The sequence below is a fragment of the Homalodisca vitripennis genome, chromosome 4, assembly GCF_021130785.1.
Source record: "Homalodisca vitripennis isolate AUS2020 chromosome 4, UT_GWSS_2.1, whole genome shotgun sequence".
Classification (NCBI taxonomy): Eukaryota; Metazoa; Arthropoda; class Insecta; order Hemiptera; family Cicadellidae; genus Homalodisca; species Homalodisca vitripennis.
This window is the reverse complement of record NC_060210.1, coordinates 33,908,536-33,933,269: the sequence shown is the minus strand read 5'-3', so window position 1 is coordinate 33,933,269 and position 24,734 is coordinate 33,908,536. Positions and strand designations below refer to the sequence as shown.

At 33.0% G+C, this 24,734-nt stretch overlaps 1 protein-coding gene across 1 annotated transcript in view; it reads left to right on the top strand.

The window, feature by feature from the left end:
- Window positions 1–10,813: 10,813 nt before the first annotated feature.
- Window positions 10,814–24,734, top strand: part of LOC124359147 (neuropeptide Y receptor type 2-like) — a 35,625-nt gene continuing 21,704 nt past the window's right edge. Inside the window, exons 1-2 of the mRNA XM_046811638.1 lie at window positions 10,814–11,141; window positions 13,050–13,323. Coding sequence (XP_046667594.1) covers window positions 10,949–11,141; window positions 13,050–13,323 — 467 coding nt within the window. The 5' untranslated portion in view covers window positions 10,814–10,948. The remainder of the gene's footprint in view (window positions 11,142–13,049; window positions 13,324–24,734) is intronic.

Genomic DNA, 24,734 nt, shown 5'->3' with positions numbered 1-24,734 from the left:
TGGACAGTTTTTTTTATGTAACTTAACTTCTAATTTGTCTTAAGTTTGTTGAATCTTTCAATACTTAGAACTTGCAAACTTCCTCCAATTTTAATTTATTCCGCCTAACAGTTATTATTAGAGAATTGCATTAGGAAGGATTATTTTACAGGAACACCCAAGTAACCTACATGACAAATAATCTATAGGAAGCCAGGTAATCTTTTAGGTGAAAATTCCATAGAATGTTGATAAGCAGAAGATTGTTGTTAACACTTTTAAATCAATTATGCGATTAAACAACAATCTTCTGTTTATCAACATACTGTAGAGTTATATATATTTACCACAAATATATATTTACGTTGTTCCCACTTTTGTTAGCGTCTTGGATTCTCTTGCAGTTACTAGTAGGAACTTGTTTTAGAACTTAAAAACCATTGGCCTTTGAAAAATTCGAATATAATATTATAAATGGTAAAATACTTATGTTTGTTTTAATTTCACGCATAAAATATTAACCGATTTCATTGAAATTTTACATGAACGTTTTTAGGGTATCTGGTTAAGATATAGGCCTATTATTATTTCTGAAATCTCTCCAGGCTATGCCCCACTGGTCTCTACAGTTACGAAAAATCTCATCTTGGTCTCTAGAGCTGTGAAATATTAATTGAAAGAGCCTATCAATAGTAATCAACTAATCCGTGGAGACATTTTATTAGTTTAATTAACCATATGTTTAATTAATTTAAACCATTATTTTCAATTTGCTTACATTTAAAGTGTGTAAATTCTCTAAGAAGTAACCATTAGTTTCACGCTCTATTTTCATTTAAACGATTAGGTAAGTACTCACCTACGTTAGAAAATGTCCTAAAACATAAATGGTCAGAATACATTTAAAGACTGCTATAAAACTTATCTTAGTTGTCTTCTGACACAAGTAGGATTCTCAGAGATCAGTATGTATAGATTTTTTCGCGATATAGAAAAAACCAAAATCGTCTGTAGAAAAAAAATACTCAGACTGGAGAAAATTACAACTTCCATAAATATACACTTTTGAACGGACTTACTTGATCGTGGTAATAAGGAAAACTCAGCATTGGCGTCAGAAATACAATTCGCCCGAACCAAAAGTGCTCATACGGGTGCAAAAATTACGAAATAGCGTGTGAAACAGTGGGTAACTGCAAGTTACACAACCCATAATCTTTGGAATTTTATTGATCTTGTAACTAAAACGTAATACCGATTGGAGTGCTATCATAATAAATAACGACTCATATTTTCTAATAAAGAACGTAGCTTTTCAAATAATAACAAAAGAATTCATGTAGAAACAAGCATAATTGAACCACAAAGTAGATAGTCCTTCAGGCCATCCCTCCCACTTTCAGTCGCGTGCCTGATACGATCAGTACTCCGGTCATTATGTTGATTCTGAATGTAAATTTACCGTTCGCGCCTTCCCAATCAATAGTCTCTACTCCTTCAGGCCATCCCTCCCACTTTCAGTCGCGTGCCCGATACGATCAGTACTCCGGTCATTATGTTGATTCTGAATGTAAATTTACCGTTCGCGCCTTCCCAATCAATAGTCTCTACTCCTTCAGGCCATCCCTCCCACTTTCAATCGCGTGCCCGATACGATCAGTACTCCGGTCATTATGTTGATTCTGAATGTAAATTTACCGTTCGCGCCTTCCCAATCAATAGTCTCTACTCCTTCAGGCCATCCCTCCCACTTTCAGTCGCGTGCCCGATACGATCAGTACTCCGGTCATTATGTTGATTCTGAATGTAAATTTACCGTTCGCGCCTTCCCAATCAATAGTCTCTACTCCTTCAGGCCATCCCTCCCACTTTCAATCGCGTGCCCGATACGATCAGTACTCCGGTCATTATGTTGATTCTGAATGTAAATTTACCGTTCGCGCCTTCCCAATCAATAGTCTCTACTCCTTCAGGCCATCCCTCCCACTTTCAGTCGCGTGCCTGATACGATCAGTACTCCGGTCATTATGTTGATTCTGAATGTAAATTTACCGTTCGCGCCTTCCCAATCAATAGTCTCTACTCCTTCAGGAAAGCGTCACTACCCTTTTCAAGCGCATAAAGTAAAGTTATCAATAATACCCTGTAACAATATGAAAATAAATAATTATATTCTAAAAATTGTATTAAAAGTAAAATACTTCTATTACACCCAAAAATATGTGGTTAACCTTGAATTAAACGAAATATAACAAGGATTTATAATAAAATGGCTTGTATCTTTAATCACCTACGTTCCTAATACAGTTTCGGTTTCACGTATGTAAAAAATTCATCATATAAATACGAGTGAGTGAAACAGAAGTAAAACGAAGATTGCCTAACAGGATTTCCTCCTACTCGAAGAGAGGATCTCATTTCTCCTTTTGTCAGAACTCACATCGTATTGTACTTCTCCGTAGTTCCTCGAGTGGGATTAAATACGACAGACAGTTCATGCTTTCTTATATTATGTGACAGATTTCAGAAAGCAGGAACTAAAATAGATCACTATCTTTTAGTAATCAAACTTTAACACAAGACCTATACCATAAGCAAAGTAATTTAACATGTGTTGAGAATGCGATGGAGTGTGGTTATCATCGTTAAGCCATTATTAAACTTAATTTTATGAAAAAAGTGATCAAGCCTTTTTTCCCCTGCCCTCCACATCTACAGTTTAAAGAAACTAATAGATAATGATAAATTTAATAAAAAATGTTTTAGTTATCTTGTTTATAATTGGTACTTGCTCTAATATTTTACATATGGAAATGGAAAGCGAGAATGTGAGAGAGGGGGGGGAGAAGATTAATGAGGGGATAGGAGGGAGGGAGAGCCTAATTTGTTGTCACTCCTGCATGAGATTAATGAAAAGAAAATATTATGTTAAACAGAATTTCGGGTCAGTAGAAAAGGTTGGTTGATTAAACCTCCTCATGCCTTGTAATAAAAATCGTTGTTTATATATTTATTTTAATTCAACACAATATAAGTTTCTCTACATATAAGTTATATATACTGTATATATATATATATATATATATATATATATATACACAGAAATGTTTTATATATATATATATATTATATATAACATACACACACACACACACACACACACACACACACACACACATATATATATATATATATATATATATATATATATATATATATACAGGGTGAATATAAAGTCAGGACCCCCCCCCTCTATTTTCTTCTATAGGTAATATAAGGAGATATCCTTTGGGTAGTGGTGCAATGTGGAAAGGAAGTTTCATTTTATGACATTGAAAATTTTGTTTGTCCCCCAAAAATGCGAAATTTTGGGGGCAACCCAAAAATTTCAAATGTAAACCCCTATCAAGTGACCCCTCATTTTAAAGAGCATGAAAAAACTTAAATAGTAGTGAAAACCAGAGATTGCTATCTCTTTCCTAATCCGAAATAATAGCCAGTATTACCAAAACAATTTTAATAACTCACCACGTCACGAAGATACGAAAGATACGAAAGTGACAATGTTCCAGCTGCATGATCAGCTGTTGGTGTCAGCTCTACTGTCTATTATAAATAATAATGCATCAGCTGACTCATACTGCTTATTATGTTCTGACGATTTATTTACATTGAGGTTATGTATACTGATGATAGTCCAGTTGATTTTGATGTGAATATTTCTTAATTTTTGAAATCAATTCTCAAAAAAAAAAAAAAAAAATCTCCAAATAAATCACTGGATGAATAACTTTCTAAATCACTCTGTGCCATTTTTTCCAATTTTTGAAATTAAAAAAGGCACAGAGTGATTTAGAAAGTTATTCATCCAGTGATTGATTTGGAGATTTTTTTTTTTTTTTTTTTTTTTTGAGTATTGATTTCAAAAATTAAGAAATATTCACATTAAATCAACTGGACTATCATCAGTATACATAACCTCAATGTAAATAAATCGTCAGAACATAATAAGCAGTATGAGTCAGCTGATGCATTATTATTTATAATAGACAGTAGAGCTGACACCAACAGCTGATCATGCAGCTGGAACATTGTCACTTTCGTATCTTTCGTATCTTCGTGACGTGGTGAGTTATTAAAATTGTTTTAGTAATACTGGCTATTATTTCGGATTAGGAAAGAGATAGCAATCTCTGGTTTTCACTACTATTTAAGTTTTTTCATGCTCTTTAAAATGAGGGGTCACTTGATAGGGGTTTACATTTGAAATTTTTGGGTTGCCCCCAAAATTTCGCATTTTTTGGGGGACAAAAAAAAATTTTCAATGTCATAAAATGAAACTTCCTTTCCACATTGCACCACTACCCAAAGGATATCTCCTTATATTACCTATAGAAGAAAATAGAGGGGGGGGGGGGTCCTGACTTTATATTCACACTGTATATATATATGTTACTCCTTTGAGAATATACATTCTATAAATTTAAGCAAACTGAATATAGTGGTTGAATTAATTAAACGTATAGTTATGCTTTCATAAAACAATGTTTACAAAGAACAGTTAATTGCATTTGTATTAATTAATATTTTCAATTAATATTTTACAACTTTAGAGATCAAGACGGGATTTTTTGCTACTTTAAAGACCAGTGGGGAGTAGTCCGGAGTGTTTTTCGTTAAAATAATAGACCTATTTATATACCGTAAGAATGTTCATGTCAAATTTCAGTACAGTCAGTTGAATAGTTTACGCGTAAAAGCAAAACAACCAAAGTCACTTTAGTATCTATAATATTAGTAAGACATACCCGCGGCCCGCAATTCCCATGCAACATTAAGTGTATTTATTTGAACAGCTCCCATGATTTCAGTAACACTTGAACTATTTTATATCAAGTGTAGAGGATCTCCTAAGTCGAAGTTCGTAGATTTCTTAGTAAATGTAGTTGTAGTGTAATACGATGAAATTTTTAAAATGGAATTACTCAAATATTATGCATAATTACTCATTTTTCAATCTTCATGATTTATACCAGAAGGTAAGCAAAACTACGAGTAATTATCATTTCAGGTTTTGCACTTTCGGTTCAAAATAATTATATTTCCATCGCAAAATTTGGGGTTTGCTATTTTTCCCCGAGAAAAAATATAAATAGACCTATGTATAATTTTGTAATGAGATTGGATTAAAACAGTACAGTTTTATAAATTGTATGGATGTACACATTTGAATTCTAATTAAAAATCAATATCAATAATACTAAAAGAATTCAATACTTATATTATGACAGCTATCATCCATATATAAAAATGACAGTTTCCAATACCGTACCATTTTTTATATAATTGTTTGCAATATCATAATATTTCCTCGGTCCAATGTAAGAATGATATAGACTAGTTCTAAAACAAGTTCCTATTAATAACTCCAAGAGAAACCAAGACCAGTCAATGTCAATAAGTGTATATATATATATATATACTTTTTTGTGTACTCACTCTTATAGAGTCTTACAAATAACAAAAGAGAGGACAACGTGAATATATATATATATATATATATATATATGTGTGTGTGTTTTTAGATTTCAGCGAAGATGCTCTAAAACATAAATGGTGAGAATTTGACTTGAAAAACTCCCTTTGAAGCAATCGTCAAGAACTACGCTACATGTCAGTAGGACTGTGCTTATAACCTAACTTCAGCTCTTAATATTCTAAAATATAAAATATATTTTTCAGCTTATAAAGAAACACACATAAATAGTGTTATTGATAATATACTGGTGACTCTGAATATTTTAGCAATTATCAAGTATTAGATATAAAAGACAAACTTAATACCTAACCTTTACTATAAAAGTAAAAACTGCTATAAAACCCATCTTATTCTGTCAGTTGACTTTTAACAGAAGTAGGCTTCTCAGAGCTTTGCGTGTATATATATTCTTGATCGGTTAAAGTAAAAAATCAACTATGGAAAAACACATAAAAAAGGAAGAAAATTAAAGTGGTCATAAATATACACTTTAAACTTTATTTTCTTGATGGTGACGACAAGGCAAATTTAATATTATACTAAGACCGGAGAAAATTACAATGACCATAAAAGTATACTTTTAAATGTATTCTATTCATCATGGTAAGAAGACAAACTCAAAATTGACGTCGGAAATATAAATAACTTGAACCAAAAGTGGTAAAAACCCTACGAATGTGTGTGTGTGAAACTGTGGGTAACTGTTAATAATTATAATATTTGAACGTGCTGAAAGAAATTTTACCATTTAAATAAGTTATTGAAAGGATTGTTGTCAGGCAAATGTAATTATTACTATCGAAAGAGATCTGAGGAGTGTTTGGAGATAAATCCAATATCCTCCTATCCTCTTCTTCCTAAGCTTCCAACCAGAATGGCTTATTTGCCTTTTGATCCTTTGAGGTTTCACGTTGCAACGTGAGAACTCCGATTTGACAAATCCGACAATTTTGTGGAAAACGTTGTTTGCGAAATTCTATTTATTCGATATCCGAATTCAATCAGATACACTCATCGATACAGATGTATCTGTCAGTCTCACATACATCGAATATAAGCTGTAATTTCCTCCAGTTTTAACGATTTAACAAATATTCATTAGCAGATGTAGCAATTAATTTACTTTATATGAAACGATACTTGGGTCTGTTGAATAAGTGAACTGAAGTCTCTTGTTTATAGTTCTATTCTGTATAGGTTTTAATATCTGGCATTCGATTAGTTTCGTGGGCCATCATACTATTCAATAATCGCATGCTAAATAAATTTACTAATGGGCATTCTCTTTAGAAGTCACATTAAATGAAATAATAAAAGAATCAGAGACATATAAGTCTAAGCCAAAATGGTATTATTACGCTCTGTCACGTTTCTAGTTACATAAATGGTCATTGCTTTGAGATATTGTTTTAGTTGTAAGGGTTAAAAGGAAAAATATGCCAATGTATGATTTCTGGCTTCGGGACTCCGCCCTATGGCCTTAATACTTATCAGAGTTAAGTGTAAGAAAGGACTATTTACTCCTAATTTCATTCATTCATATTTCTATAACTCTATCAAATACAGTACTGCTTACTTTCAAAGAGAAGTCTGCAACGTACAGGACAGTGATATATTGTGATTCCGGTCTAGCCTATTTAACTTAAAGTATTACTACCCAAAATTGTATTTATTAATTTATATAATCATGCATATTACTTTGGCCAAAAACCAACTAAGATGGGTTTTATAAAAGTTTTTAAATTTATATACTGTAAGTTAGATAGTAACTTTTTCATTTATACCTGCATTACGGTTATGAGCAAGCACTGGATATTTTCCCCAATGTACAGTTAAAAGTACATTTTTAGTAAAACTTTCAACTTTACTGTCTGGATACTTTCTTAGTCTGTGCTCAACGGCAGTTTAAGAAAAGGTAGACAGAAAGTGTTGTTGCTATCAAGCTTACTATATGCTTCCATGGCTATACATGTAAAACATGTAAATAGTAGGTACGGTATATTAATTAGATATATGGTTGTGCTGTCATAAAGTAAATTTTTCGCGGAACAGTAATAAAATGTTTCCACGGATTAGTTGATTAATATTGATAGGCTCTTTAAATTAGTATTTCATAACTCTAGAGACCAAGATGAGGTTTTTCACGACTTTAGAGACCAGTGGGGCATAGCCTAGAGAGATTTTAGAAATAATAATTGGCCTGTATGTTAACCAGAGACCCTTAGAATCTCCATGTGAGATTTAGTACAATCGGTCCAGTAGCTTTTACGTGATGGAGCAACAAACAAGCAAACTTTCGCATCTATAATATTAGTTAGGATATAATAATACGCTTTCAATTACAGGTGTATTTAGACGAGCATGAGTCGCTTTTGAGTCCAACATGTGAATTATAATATAGGTCACCTTTCATATGACGAAATTGTATTAAGATAACTTCAGCAAAATTTCGGGGTACAACCATAGTAGTAACTAACAATTACTATCAGTATAATAAAGTGAAGAAATAGTGATCACTCTTAGTTTGAGTAAAATGAAATATTTTAGTACATGCCTGATTTCATTGCGTACACCTAAACCATACACTGATTATGGGTTTCATCCTTTTAGTAATTAGAATAAACCTGTGGAAAGAGAAACCATGAAGTTACCTTGAAGAAAGACGGTCAAACAATTTGTGCAAAACTTCCGTCTGGCACGAAGTACTAAGAGATTGCCTGACAGCATGCCCGGTTCACACAATCTGGTGACGTCACTCAAGTTTACACAGACAGTGATTGGCCCTCTCACCTTCAAAAATCGTTCAAGACCTACATTGGCATTGTTTATAACGTAACACTGAAATCAAGTAGTGCAACCTTCACGTCTGTATATTCTGAATTAATTTGAAGTATCACAAGTGTATCACTTAATATAAAGCTAATATAAAATACGTTTTAAGGTTATTTTGATTTTAATTGTGCTTTCAATTCTAACTAACCAAATTGAAATACCCAGCAGGGATAACTTCTGGCTTGTGGCGGTTTATACCTTCGAGTTGAACCCACCACTGGTCACAGCAAAAAGCGATGTGTCACTTAAATCTGGGAAATCTCATGGATGTTCTTGAGCGGCACATCACTAACCGCAAATGTCGAGATTCTGGGGTTCATGGGCAATTCTATTAGTATACAGTGGAAGATGACTATTGGAGTTGGTGGGGTTTGTTCCCTACCTCAGAAGTTCTTGCTAGCCTCAACAAGAGTGTGCCACCCCACGCCTACTTTGACTGGAGAGGCTGGTTTAGAGCTGGCCTGCCTTCTTCCGGGGAGACATGACTTTGAGATGTAGTGCCCTAATTCTTCCTCATGGATCTCGATATGAGACGGCTCCTACTCCCTAACCTTACCCATCCTGAATATCCTGTCACTCCGGAAGCAGCACAAAGGTTCTTACATGACTAAGTGCAATTTATAAGCTTCTTTTCCTAAGAGAACAAAAAAAAAACCAAATTAAAATACTGATTAATCAGGTTAAATCATATTATTTTAATAGCAGTATTCAAATACATAACTCTCATTTCATGATTGTATAAAGTTAACTGTTGTAAGACGGTAATAATCGGTCGGGACGGAGATGAACTGGCTCTTGAAGAATCCAATTTAGCAGTAGTATTTGCATTGCCTACTGGCCCATTTAACCACAGTCGCATTGATTGGTTCGTGACGTTCTGTCGACAATCGATCAATCGAGTGACGGAGCGAGCAATTGTCCACGCTGATTGAACCATTGTGACAGCTGGAGATGAAAAATAGCGGCACAGGTCACGCACGTCTCACAGTGACGTTTAAAGTGAACGTGAATGGCAATGTTCTGTCATACGTGTATCAAACAGAAACTTTCTTCAAGCTGGAATTGCATCGAATTATTAACAAAATTCAACATAAATTTAAGAACAAAAACACTTATAACACAAGTTTATCAGCCATTTACCAGGGATACATTTTCCGATGATCACTACATTCCCGCTGATAACTGCAAGATGTAGAATTTCAAACACTTTTTAAAAATTGTTATCTTGATTGGGAAAAAAGATTTATCACAATACATACGAAGATTTTTGTTACTATTATAGTTTTAACGATGATTGATTTAAAAGGAGGACAGCATTTCAGACATGTGCCTTAGATATATTATATAAAAATAGAACACTATGTTTTGAGAATTAGAATCTATACTCTTATTCATGTGTGAAAAGTCTTAACACGTAGGTTTAAGGAACCCACTAAAGTGGAGAAAATTGACAACAAAACGTATGTAAAAAATGTGGACACATACCTTATGAAGAATCACGAAATATAGACTGCACAATATAGGCGTATACACATGATATTCGAACCATACAAGTCTGACGAAAAAATCAATATCGACACATTTCGTAGGTAAATCTAAAACAATAAACGGTAATGCGTAAGTTGGAGGGGAGGGAGTTAAAGGGGACACAGGGTCATATCATTTCTCACAAAAATTTGTATGGCTGGTTTTGTTCTGTTTAACGTTGTACGAGCATTCTTCATAGAGAAACAAGTTACAAACTTTTAACTTACACATCAGTAGACAACTGGAATTGCCGTAATGGTGCACAAGTATTTCTTATTTCTAATAGATTTTTTAAGACTAGCTTTCGGGCCTTGAAGAGGTCATAATTTTTTTTACATATAGGCTAACAAGAAAGCAATGACAGTACTTTGGGTAGTACAATGCGTACTTAAAATTTTATACGCTGACCAAAAGTTTGCATAGAAAATGAATAAAAATTTACAGAAAAGTTGTTTTAGAAGCTGTTTTGTGGCTTAATCGTGAGGGTACTAAAACTGCCAATTGACCATTACTGCAGATCATAAACTTCCTGTCTAACGATTACCATCAGCAACCGTATAAGCTCACTTCAAATTTTTATCGCCGACATTTTTATATTTTAAAGTTAAACTATATATTTGTATAAGAGTTTTGTATACGTCTGATGCGATGTTTGGAAGATTTGAGATTCTAACCCCCTTTCTAAATACCTTTTATAAGGTGTCCAAATTTCTGCGAAATATAAAACTCCAACTCTAACTATTCTGTCAGTAAGTGATATAAGTGTAATGAGTAGTTTTATACTATAGTAATTGATCGTTATTGTACATCGCTATTACTAATTATTAATATACTGTAGTTTTGTTTAAAAACTATAGTATGCTAACTACATATTACTAATTTATTAAAACACAATAATGGTTACAGTGTTGTCTTTGTTGCAGAAATGAATCAGTTGCGGACTGTCAAAACTTCTGCAACACATCAGCAGTAGATACAGTGAGTGAAATGATTTCGAACAGTGTTTGCGTTCACTAAAGGTTCAGCTTAGAACGATATTAATGTGAGAAGTACTTTAGCTGAAAGTGAACTATGAACTTTGGTGCCGATGGAAGCTATTATGACGACTACTCGACCGACTCCTTCAACTACTCCGAGTCAGTCTTTAATTTCACCCCTAAGGAGTTCTTCAGGGTCTTCCACGAGCACCGGCAGTCTCGGAGGATATTGTTTCCTGACGCAGAGATCGTCCTCATAGTATTCTACTCCATCCTCATCACCTCAGGTACGTTAACTCAATATATCCTTTTTATTCCAGTTTGTATTCAGCTTGATAAGTTTATATGTTATTTATAATACTTGAAAACAAAAAAAATTTTACCAATTGCACTTTCAATAAATTTACATTTTGTGTTATGTATTTGCCATGCACTCTATTATATAGAATGAGCAATTTGAGAAAATGAGGATAAAATCATGTTTTATTCATGAGTCAGTTTGATCCAAATAGCTTCTGATTTTACATCGCGCTGTGTGTAAACGCTGCTACCGTAGCGCTGTGCACTTGACTGTAAACATTGCACAGGAAGCGCAAAGTTCGCTGAAGCAGAAGCGACGAGTACAAAATAACGAAAGACTTTAGGTGTGCTCTTCATTATAGGCGGCCAGTCACATGCATTCCAATTTTACGTAAATAACTTAGTTAGGACTATATGGTGTTTACAATTAGTAGATTAAAGCGTTTTATAATATATATATATATATATATATATATATATATATATATATATATATATATATATATATATAGATTAGCTGAGTTTTATCAACATATATTTTCGTGTAAGTAAACTAGTTGTAGTACATTTTAAAATTAACAAATTTAGGTACAGGCAGTTGTTACACATTTAAAAGACCGTTCCGGTAGATTCAAAACTGATTATGTTTTTGAATTAAACATTTGGATGACGTTATATATCGTTTTAAAGGTATAAATTTATAGATTAACAATTTTATGTAAGTTTGGTGAGGATATATATATATATATATATATATATAAAACAATAGTTCACAATTAATAACATTATACTTACTAGTTACATCAATTTTCACCTCCATTGTTAATTGAAAGATATCAACAACAATTCATAAAAATCTCACTGTAGATAAATACTACCATATATTTATTATTATATTAATTTGGCCTGCTATTATAACGATTATGATGATTTTAGTTCAATTCTTATTTCCATATCCAAATATACTAATGAATTTTATATTTAAAAATCAAACTCTGAAACATGCGTTTCGCGTGTTAAATACTTTTCGTGATTAAATACATTTTTTATTCCCGTCAAAGTTTGCCCTTAAAATTCATGTGTAGCTCTTACATTGCTGGTCATGGTTGTCACATCACTGATTTGTATACAACTTTATATCAAATTTAATATACGATTTTTTTCGAACTCCTCCATCACATACTAATTTATAGTTCATGTGGTCTTACTAACCCCCCCCCTTTGTTATCGAAAAGAAGCTAAAAGGTTTACAATTGTTATTTATGTAACACATTCAACTCTGTGCACATTTGTCAAGAACTATTTACAAAATGCAATATGGCTTGGCGAAAAATTTGCACCAAAACCATCTTTAACACGATATTTTTATAAAACACATTTTATTATCCCTGAATTCATTCCAAAGGAGTCTAAATTCATTAAAAATGCATTTTTACATTATGATATTAATTGTACGAAGGAGCAGCGGAATGTGAATTTACCAATCGTATGAGTTCTAACCTTTCTATACCAAACCGTACATTTGTGAGGTGAAAACAACCACATGGGTGATGAAAACTGTACACGAAAGTACCACGGTATGCAGTGATTAACCAATAAAGCGTTATTGTTTTTTATCAATACACATTTTCCTGTAACATGTTGAAGTCAATATCATGTATCGTGCTTTCCTGTTGTATCACAAACTTCCTTTATGAAGTTACAATGATTATTCTTGCACTCTGCAAAGTTCGTTCACAAAGATACCTATAACTGTATTCTATCGTTAAATTCCCACTTTGTTCTGCAGGTGTGGTGTCGAACGCGCTGCTCTGTTTCGTGGTAGCTCGGCAGTGTTCGTTCACAAAGATACCGATAACTGTATTCTATCGTTAAATTCCCACTTTGTTCTGCAGGTGTGGTGTCGAACGCGCTGCTCTGTTTCGTGGTAGCTCGGCAGTGTTCCCGCCGCACAATATCCAATTCTGGACCGACCCCCAGGAACCTGTACATCGTGAACTTGGCTGTGGCGGACTTGGGCCTGTGCCTGCTTGTCATGCCCTTCACGCTGGTGTCACTACTGCGCATGCGCTGGACCCTGGGTGTCGTGATGTGCAAGATGGTGCCGGTGGCGCAAGGGACCAACATCACAGTCTCCGCTGGGACTATCTCTGCCATTGCTCTGGACAGGTCAGTCATACAGACTATAGGAACGTTATGTGAATTATACATATCTAAAGTAAAGAAAGAGGTTGATTGTTGTGTTTAATGCCATTTATTCAAGTGTTCTCAGCCACGAAAATACTAGCAACGGAAGTGTCTAATTAGCAATTGCATGGGGAGAATCCCTTGCTGTAACCTACTACTGTGAAGATGTGTCAGAGCCGATGTCATGTTTGATACTGAGCAACTCAGAAACATCACAAAAACAGAACTAGACGCTGTCGCAAACTTTTGACAAATTGCAAACGCCAATTAAGAATCGAGCAAACTGGGTTTCGAGATGACATTTATTCGAAGTCACTGTTTGTCCATTGTGCGATTGCTTTTACAATTCCTTTTTGCAGATAAGTATTTTTGTCATAGTATCCATAATAATGTGGTACATGAACATTACAATTCAATTATAAATCATTAAAATTTAAAAAGTGATTGTAGTAACTTTGCAAATAGATTTGGTCTATACAATACGCATGAGTCCAAACATATTGATATCTAAACATCTTGTGGTGGACAATAACGCGTTCCAAAATGATCCCGTAAAGACGGTAACGGAAAACACTTAGTGATCCGTTCATTTTCGAAAAATTTGTTTTGGTGGAGGAGATCTTTAGCAGATTTTGATGACTAAAAACAATGTATAGCAATGGACGTTTTAAAAAATTCTTAATTAGTGAAGTTAATTTTGGTCTTGATTGAGTAAATTTTATAAATAGGTTGTGGCATTAGTAGCTGTTATTAAGACGGTCTTCCGGCCATAAACGAAATGCGGGGTTAGACGTTGATGGGGTGAGATGGGGGAAGGGGGGACAAGTTTAGTGCCACGTCTGAGCAATCTGCAGCTCGCTGATGTGCAGTGTTAACAGCGGGGAACAAACAGTGACGTATTTCAGCTCCCAGAGGAGGAGTAAACCCTTCCTTACCCCTCCCCTCCTCTATATAACATGCGGAAACACTGGTTTAATCTCAAGACTTCTCTCGAGGAATTAATTAACCTTTTGCGTCGTTCGTCTTTTCTCCCTAAACTTGGCCCTTTCTTCGTAAAAATGATCCACAGTAAAATTTTAGTAATGTATCCAACTTTATTTTTAAATATTGCAATGAATTAATGTTTTTTAAATTAATTTAGCTGTATTCGTCCAAGTACTTTTGTAGGAATATTAGCAATAAAAAAGATGTCATATCCAATTATTTTAGTTAATGGAAAGCCAGGACGCTTACAATTTAACTCTGAAAAGCTTCAATCTTACCCTTATTAATAATGATTCCCAGTGACCCATATTATTGTTCCGGGTAAAGACGCATTCTGCTTTAAAATGTCTCCGCCGTAATTTGAGAGACGGCTGCAGTCAATCATCTCTCGGTTTTACCCATAAGAACAACGTTAGCCCTCACTTTACACCCTTACTTTTTGTCATATTATAACAATGGGAGACATTTCATTTTAAAATTAAAGTAAATATTGTTTATATAGAGCTAAAATCAAGCTCAACAATTTTGTTCCACGTAATTTATTTGTATCGCATTGAATCAAGTGTTGAACGGGTTTTATCGGTCAATTTGTCTAATATTGTACACATATATATAATATGCTTTTGTAAAAATTTTCAATAAATACACCAAATGTATTACTCAGTCGGTTGATGTATTAACAGTTATTGACTGAATCATCATATCTAAATCAACGTAATAATAACTGGTATGCATACATGTTTGTAAAATATGTTGTATAGGTATCATAGTTATTAGATCTCTATTACATTCTACAATACTTAAAGTATTAATATCTCGTACGTGACCATGTGTACTCTCACCATGATATATTTTCTCGGTCAGAGTCTACAAGTCTTGTGCTCCTTTTATTTTACAGTGTATAGGTTATCAATTCCTCTACGTCCATAACTTTATCCTTTGGTCACTTAATGGGTACTTCTATGGAATATGGTATCGATCAGAGGTATTTTGTTCTATGAATTTCGAGTAAATTATTAAGAATTTCCACTCATTTTGACAGCTCTGTATTTGTGTTTGATCACATCACAGAAACATCTTGAGCGTCTAGGCTATTAGACTGGTATGATTGGCATATGCTTATTTGTATCTCCTTTGATGCTATGGGCATTTCATAGCCCCATGTGCCATAATTTTCCGTCTTAATAATTTAAAGATAAATTCATAGTGTTCCCGAATGTTACCAAATACAATTAAAATAAAAGCGGTCTCACTTAACGTACTTTTTAAATGTTGCGATATATAATATAACAACAAAAAATAAATTGATAAAAATTTACTATAATAAAATTGCATATAATACGGTTAGTGTTCAATTAAAATATTAGTACGGCAATCAACTTCTGCACTATAGTAGTATCACAAGAAAAAACGAGCACACGAATACAGCTTTTAATATCAATATATCAGGAACTACCCATATAACACGCGTTTCTTTGTCATGAAAGCTCTTTTTATTTTAAAATTGGAATGCCCACGTGGCGTATTTCTTTGTAAATGTATCGCTTTCATTTGGCATGTTTTGACAGATGTTATTTCCTTAGTCAACTGAGCGAACCCATCAACTCAGGTATCTGTCTGTCGGCCCGCCTATCAGCGTCATTTCTCAAGGACAGCTTTAATCTAGAATCTTTAGATTAAGTTTTAATACTCACATCGTCCCGGAAAAGGTTTTGAGACAATTTTATTTTTTTGCTATAAATAAATATAAAAGAATTGCATGTCATCGGGTTTACCATTGTTCTACGCGACGCCAACTGAAAACGCAGGTAATACATTACATCGGCCTCATAAGTCTAAGAATTAAGGTAATAAATAAGTGTCCGTACCTTACCGCACGCCATACCGTAAACCATTTGTGTACTTTTTGAAAAATGGCACCACGGAGTCTTGGAGATTAAAAAAATAATTTTGATGATCTTCGTGATAAAACATTTCACTCACCTTCAACATGTTTGTCATGGTAAAGGTATTTTTTTTATATAATCTAATAATCCATTACTGCACAGTTATCATATTAGCATTTACAGTTTTTAACTTGACTTTAATTGAAAAATATCAGTTAGAAAATAAACCACTGCAGAAGAGCTTGTTAGAATGTTTGATAACAATTTAATAACCGTTGGATAGGTCGCGTTATAGCATGGCTCACGTATTGCGATGACCTACTTCCGACCTTATTATTGTAGTCAAACTACAGATTGTATAAAATTAATAAAAATTTAATTAGACCTTTTCAAAAACTTTCCCCCATACATAAATCGTCTAACCAAATAAACAAACATTTTATCTCAGAAAGACTATTTAATAATTATTACTTAAGAACAGTTATTTTACTAATTGATTCTATTAAAACGAAAAGCAAACGATTTAAAAATGCTTATCATCCTAATATTATTTTTAACGATTACAAAATTTAAGATTGTATTACAGTTCTAACTATGTTTTACACCAGTGTTAATGAAACTCAGTTAATTAAAACTGAGCGCTAGTTTTGGACATTGTTGTCACCAATAAGGAGACGTGGTTAAGCTTCAACTCCTGCAATGACTGTTATATGAGATTTTCAGTCTATTTCTTTTGCCTGTACAACATATTGATATTATCAGATTTTACATTTATCTGTCCTAATAATGCGGTGTTAAAGCACTAAGGTGTTATATGTCTAGTTATTTCTGCAACAGAGGTCCTGTAATTAAAAATAAAATGGAAAAGATCTTTATTAGAAGCATGCTTGGTATTAAACTACAATACGTTAATGGGTTAATATAAAATAGATTTGTAACTTCTAACAGGTTTTAACTTGGTTATGGTTATTTTTTTATTTATAGATGGAGGATATTATACTTGAAATAACCAGTTCAATCATTACTAAAAATAGTTAATAAGGATACAAATACGGATGACATATTCATCATTTCAAACCTATAATGTTCTATAATCCGCCTGACAGTAAAAGAGTATTTAAAAAAATATATATTAATTGGCTTTTAATTATACAACATATGCTTAATCACATCGTAAATATTATCCAGCTTGAACCCCGTATTTTAATTCCCTCGTCTCCGGCCACACTTGCACACACAAACCTTTCACGAGTAACAACAGCATGGTGATTTTTCTACAGTAAAAATTAAAGAATATTTAATTGTCCCTCCGTGTCTATGATTAGTACTCTATTTACACTCACTTTCCGAGCGAGCATGCTAGCTATTATACTACAGAGGTTTAGAGGAGCAAATAGTTTCTGTGTATTGATATTTATTAAAATAAAAAAAAGATGAATACAGATTAATTCATCATTTGAATTTTATAATAGGAATAGTTTTTCCGGCTCATCATAACATTTACACGTACTTTACATTTTGCAATATCTTTCGAGGTACAAAGATGGTTATGTCAAAAAGTGTAGGGTATAATATAAGCATACCAGAACATTTTCCATTTTTCCACAAGGTTCATAAATTAAGGAGGTTTTAATGCTTGAATTTCCGCCATAATTGACCAAGCTGGACAATGAAATTACTCAAGAGATTTACAAGATCAATGTTTGTTCCAACTTTGAACTTCTATAACTATTCCAGAACCCTTTTAGAATTATTTTATAGGTTTATAAATAACAGATTTGGGAATTAAAAAAAAAAAAAAACATTGAACGCCATATTTAAACGGAAAGCGTATCGAGATGGCCAACGAACTTTACAAGATCAATTTTTGCACCAAGGTTTAACCTGTGTTTTGCCATTTTAGGGACCCTTATCTTGTCGGCAAGCTGCGTTATATAACAAAGTTTTGAACGGAGAGTGGTTTGGTCTCTGGAGGTCATGTTCGATGAGGGCTACTAAAAAGCTTGCAAATGCTACCACGAGGGCGTTTCAATAGGATGACTTTATAAGTAATCTACCGAAAATGCACAAATTTAAGCATGAATAGTGTCTCCGGAACAGTATTTCACCAAGTAATGAAACCATTTTAATCAACATATCGTAAAATTGAGAAAAAGTCTTAAAGTTATTGGTATTAAACACTTTGCAATCAGTTTGAAATGTGTTAAAAAAATAAGCACTAGTTCTTGGTAAAGTTAACATCATAATTATTTACAATTAGTCTCATGGATGAAAGGTTTCGCTAACCAACAAACAAAGAATAATGACGTCACTAAAGGTAAACGTCAACTTCCTAAGACAAAGTTAATTAATTTTTCGTTTAACAAGAAGGTGAGCTTTGGCTTGAAGAGGGGAATCGATATAAGGCTCGCAAAACAGCTACGGTTTCTGTCAGAGCTTTGAGTCGAGGCCACCTGAACCGGTATCGATAGTCAATAGTTCATTACAGCCAGCGATTGCGTGCAAATACCTTACTTTGACACTTCCTGGGAATCCTGACAAAGGAGTCATTTCAACTTCAATAAATATTTGTTTACCTCACCACGTCAGCCCTTGAGGTAAATTTCTTTACATATTTGTGGATCTTGTCATTTACTTTTTCCTCTAATTTTCCCACATAATCATTTAGAACGGCGCATTCGGATTTTGGTTAGAATTATTTAAAATTTAAATAGTCAACATTTTATTTTTAAAGAACATTTTGGTGGTAGTTTTATGAGAAATTTGTTTAAAAACAATTTCTTACCATGCCATGAGAAGAGTTAGGATAAGAAGCAGGAATTTGGGACTTATTACAATCACGCCGAAATAAAAACGCTTAAAGATAGGAATTCGAAATTGTAGAGTAACCCCATGAAGGAAGATTGAGGAGAACAACATGGTTTTTAAGATATAAATAAATTAATTTCCTAAAGAAAAATATTTAAAACATTTCATTTTCTTAAATTATAACTAGCTAATGCAAGATGTTGTCCTTAAGTCTAAATCAAGACTAAAACATGTCACTCCCTTGAGTTCTTGGAATTATATTTAATGTACTAAATATAAATCTTCATCCGTTTTTATATAATCCAGATTAAACATTTTCCTAAATTTCCTGCTTTACAACCTCTTATTCCTGGTGGAGTAATAAAAAAATTTGGTTCCATTTCCTGTCTTCAAAAAAGTTGTTATAACTATGAATTTAAAATAAAAAATATAACCGAAAAATTGACTACTACTTTCAAAGATTGTGTTATACAGTTTTAGAAATTGGATGAACCTAACAAAAGTTATCTACCCACACTCACATTAACGACACAACACACAGTCATGTGAGCAGTACTACAGTCGAAGCAAAAAAGGCATAGGCCAATACGTGTGACTTGTAATACACCAAACATTTTAATGAATCAACTTGATGTTCGACTGTGGCTAACAATAAAATCAACTATATCGTAGAAGAGGTATATTATTATAGAACAATATTTTCTAAAATAAATATAATAGGCGTAGTCTGCCCGAAACTGATATCAGTTCAAACTTGTTACGTCTAGGTTAAAAAAACAAAAATGAAATGAAAATTCGTTTATTTAAACAGGCAATGTCAGGGCCTCATTGCCCTTTCTTACACTTAACCTGTCTGAACAATAATTATTAACAAATGTAAAAAAAATTATATTAACACTAATCCACTTCACTAAATACATTAAATTAAACATTAACCTAAACATAAAAAATTATAAATATGATACTTCTAAAAAAAATAAAAATACTCACTCAAAAATAGGTTTTAATCACTCACTATTTTGGATTAAAAAAATCACATCTCGGCAGATGTTGTTGCAACGGATGACAATAACCATAAAACACACAGGGACATGTGCAATGATTAAACAGACTGAAAACTTAAAAATCATTCAAGTTTACTTACAAAGTGGTTATATTTATTTTTTCATATATGTACTTTTTACGGTTTTAAAACGTTAGTTATTAATAGGAAACTCAAAATTGTTTGTCCATATTCTTAATTCACGTTATGTTAACTAGAAATTCAGTGAGGAACATTTATATTACACAAATTATTTCAATTCAACATTTCAAGAGTTAAAAACTACTGGGTAACATTCAATAAGAGCTTGTAAATTCTCACTAAAAACGTTTTTCATATAGGTTCAGAGCACCAACCCAAATTGACCAAATTGTGTATGAAACACAAAAACTACTGAGTTGTCAGAAATTTAAAAATGATTCTACCCTTAAACTTTATTTAGGTATCAATTTTTGCATTAAAAGTCAGTGTTCCATTAGTTACTAAAGTGTCTGTAAAATTAGAATGGTTTAATATTTACAAAATATAAAATTTTGACAAACGAATACATAATTTTAATTCATAGATTTTACCTGGAAAATGTAGATAACTTGAATATATACTGTTGAAAATGGAACCTTTTTTATTAATTATTATTTATTTCTCATTATTATTAATGGTTTTAACAATTATTATTTTATTTCTTAGTAATTATGTATTTAACATTGACTTTTTGAAGCCTACCTGCCTAGAAAATAAAAAAAATCATTACATTCTGAGAGTATTTAGCTTGTCATGGTCTATACACATGCCCTGTCATGTGACAGCCATTGACAATGTCATTACCACTATGGTCAAATGGCTGTCTGTATCTAAAAGTGACAAACTCACACTATTCAAATAAAGGAAATTTTTATCCTTTTTTATTTCTAAGATATATAAGGATCGCGAACACGATTCTATTCTCTATTCTCTTTATCTTCTAAAACGATATCGTTAGCAATGTTTAATTGAAATTATAGAATTTAAATTTCAAAAATGCAATAACGGAACTTTTATTCATTATTATTGTTTTATGCGCATTAAAAATGATAAACGATACAATATTATTTTTTATACACAGTGTTTTTAGAAATAAAGTAAAAACCTACAACATAAACATAACAACTAAAATTAATTAGTACAGAAACAACAAAAAGTTCACTCCATTTACTGACATACCTGTAAACAATACACATATACAATTTTACCTGAAACCCGTTCTTACAGTATAGGCAAGTGTAAAGAGTAACATAAAAGAATAGGTTTCAGATGCATTAATTGGATTTAGCATTAAAATGCATTTTTAGGATCCAAGCAGCGTATGACGACAATGGAGACTAGGTCATACACTTGTTTAGCCAATAAGTGGATATATATAGTATCGTGACTCAATAAGTGATACATACAGTTCAACTCTTCGAAGATGGATTCAATCAGATCACGTGCTAGTTTAGAAAAATTTCTTGACCCAATACCAGTGATACTTACAATCCAGGTATCCAATAGGGGATTCAACCAAATTAACCCCTAGTTTAGCCAAACAGTTTCATGACACAACAGTGATACATACAGTTCAACTCTTCGAAGATGGATTCAATGAGATCATGTGTTAGTTTAGAAAAATTTCTTGACTCAATAACAGTGATACATACAATCCAAGTATCCAATAGTGGATTCAACCAAATTAACCCCTAGTTTAGCCAAACAGTTTCATGACACAACAGTGATACATACAGTTCAACTCTTCGAAGATGGATTCAATCAGATCATGTGTTAGTTTATAAAAATGTCATGACCTAATAACAGTGATACATACAATCCAAGTGTCCGATAGTGGATTCCACCAAATTAACCCCTAGTTTAGCCAAACAGTTTCATGACACAACAGTGATACATACTATTAAACTGCCGAAGATGGATTCGTCCAGATCATCTGTTCGTTGACTGTAACAGTGTCACGTTCTGTCTGTGCTACATAGTGTAAAATTGATCCCTACGTCGTCACATCCGACTGATCTTGTTCCTGTGACGAATGGCCTACAAGTCTGTGACAATCTGTGTTAACCACATTATAATTGTTTGATATTTTGAATATGCTTGAAATACACGTCGTTACCTCTCAACGAGAGTTTCTTCAAGGAAGGTACGCAACCAGTTTAGTTTCGTAAATTTAATTTAAAAAAATATGATTTTTGGTTTCGAGCTGAAATATGGCAAAAAAACACAATTGTAGTATAAGCGGCCACCACAACAATCGAATAATCTATATTAACCAACCTACCGAGACCAAAATGTCGGACAGAATTACGTTATAGGTATTTCAATTTTCAGTATAGTTCAGCTGTTTTTCAATCTAAAAAAACTAATAATTAAATTATGAATAAAAACTATCTAGGCTATGTGTATTTAAAAAATGCAATAAACTAGTGTAGCATTTAGTTACTCTTTACCATTTCGAAGGATAAACGTGTCTGACAGATAGTGACACAAATAAGACATGCATATCGCCATTATATTTACGGCCATTACTCAAATACCAATACATTTTATTTACTTTGTTCGAATTAAATTTGAACAATATTGTCATGTATTGAACATTAAAAGGTGCTGGCAATAGTTAATTGTAAATAACTGTAATTTCAACGTTTATGCATTTCTAATTAATAATTTGGTACAATAATGCATTGATAAATATTACTAATAAATAAAAAATAAAATCACTGTTTTAGGAAAAATTGAAGCTTATTGTTTTTCACAATTACCAACTTAAGAACACACGAATTGGATATGAAATTGTGTAGTGAATTGTAATAACGAAACACAGACGTATAGGAGGAAACGCGAGGGTTTGTTTGTTTCAAGTATTTGTACTGTTGTTGGATTGAAGGAAATGTCTGACGAGAGTAGAGATAAGAAGTAAGAATTCTATATATAGCAAGAACATCATTCAACAGACAATATTATGAGGAGCAGGGAGCTTGTCCCGTTTGGAGAGTTTGAAAAGAAGAATCGGCCGGTTACAGCCCCATACACTACCTGTTATTTATGGATATTTATAGTATTATATAGCTTTGTATAGACGACTTGTAAAGAGAGTTATTGAAGGAGAAAGGTCAGAGTTAAAAAAATTATTAGTGCTATTTTTATCTAACTGTCTTATCTCACTAGAAACTTTTATTATTAAACCCAGGCGTGACAAAGATAATTAAAAACTGTAAGGAAGTTCTATAATTATTAACTTCTAACATTTTAGTGGTTAAGTTAGTATTACTGTGATTAATTAATTCCATGTAAATAGTCATTCCGGTTCAGTTGGAAAAAGTAGGTTTGTGATAATTGAAACATATGACTCATGGGATTTACATGTACTCGATATCTCAAAAACAGTTCGAGATGCAAACAAATCTTTATAAATTAAAGCTTAGGGAATATTATAAGGATTCCAAAACAGTTTTAGTTTTTTATACGTTCATGCATAACGGAGTTGTGAATATATATATTCATGTTTTGCGATTCAATGTTCATTGAAATTATATATATATATATATATATATATATATATATATATATATATATATATATATATATATATGCCGATTATATCCCAAAGTTATTGTGAGGCTGTGTAATTTAAAAGTATATTTAATCCCAAAACAATTCAAATAACAGTTTGCAGTTCCATCAATTATACAAAGTATTATTTGCACTACCAGCAATAAATCTTCTCGTAGAAGAGCCCACGCTGAATCCTAATTAACATAATACCAAGGGCGGTATAACTAGACGTCCTGGGGGATGATCTTATCAGGGCATGTAAATAAGAAGTAGAGGACATAACACCGACGCGGTGTCCTTGCCCTGTTCTGGGCCAGTAGGAGCCGTAAAATACACGCCCGGGAGGAAGTCAGGTCAAGGTTATAGTATTTGCTTCTATTATAGATGGGAAATACCACTATTTGTCAAGTCACTATTACAAAAACAACGTAGTTAGTCGATATTACGCTCTAGTAACCTGTTACCGTGGTTAAGTTTCAAGTTCAAATTCAAATTCAAATTCAAATCCAAAAAGATTTATTTCCAAAAATTTACAAAATAAACTTTACAAACATTCAAGGAAATTGACACCCACATAGGCTGAAGCCTGTGCGTGGGTGCGAGCCGTTAATGTAACATAATATAATATACAATATTGAGGAGGTTCAGATTAAAATGACATTTTATGGTCTGGTACATTATGACGAGTATGGAGTATTTTCATTGGTAATAAATTGGGCGAGAGGAATCCAAAATTTAATAATAATAATAAAAAAGAAAGGAAAGTCTGTAATATAAAATAAACAAAAAAATGCATGTTGTGGTTATGGACATAATTCTGCTCTAACGAGAGAGCCAGCCCGACGAGAAACGCATTCCAGTACGACCGACGCACCACATCCGCGAACCGGGCCACCGCCAGCGACCACCGCCCCGGCCCAACGACGACTACTGTTCATAAACACCAGTGGTCTGTGATTTGGCAAACCGTCCAGCAGCCACCGCCGGCCCAACAATAGTCACCCACGAAGGCCCAACCAACAGACAAGGCGCGCCAACCGCCGGAGGATGTGATTAACTGTAAGATAACGGATAGTGGATTGTTTGTCAAGGTCAGT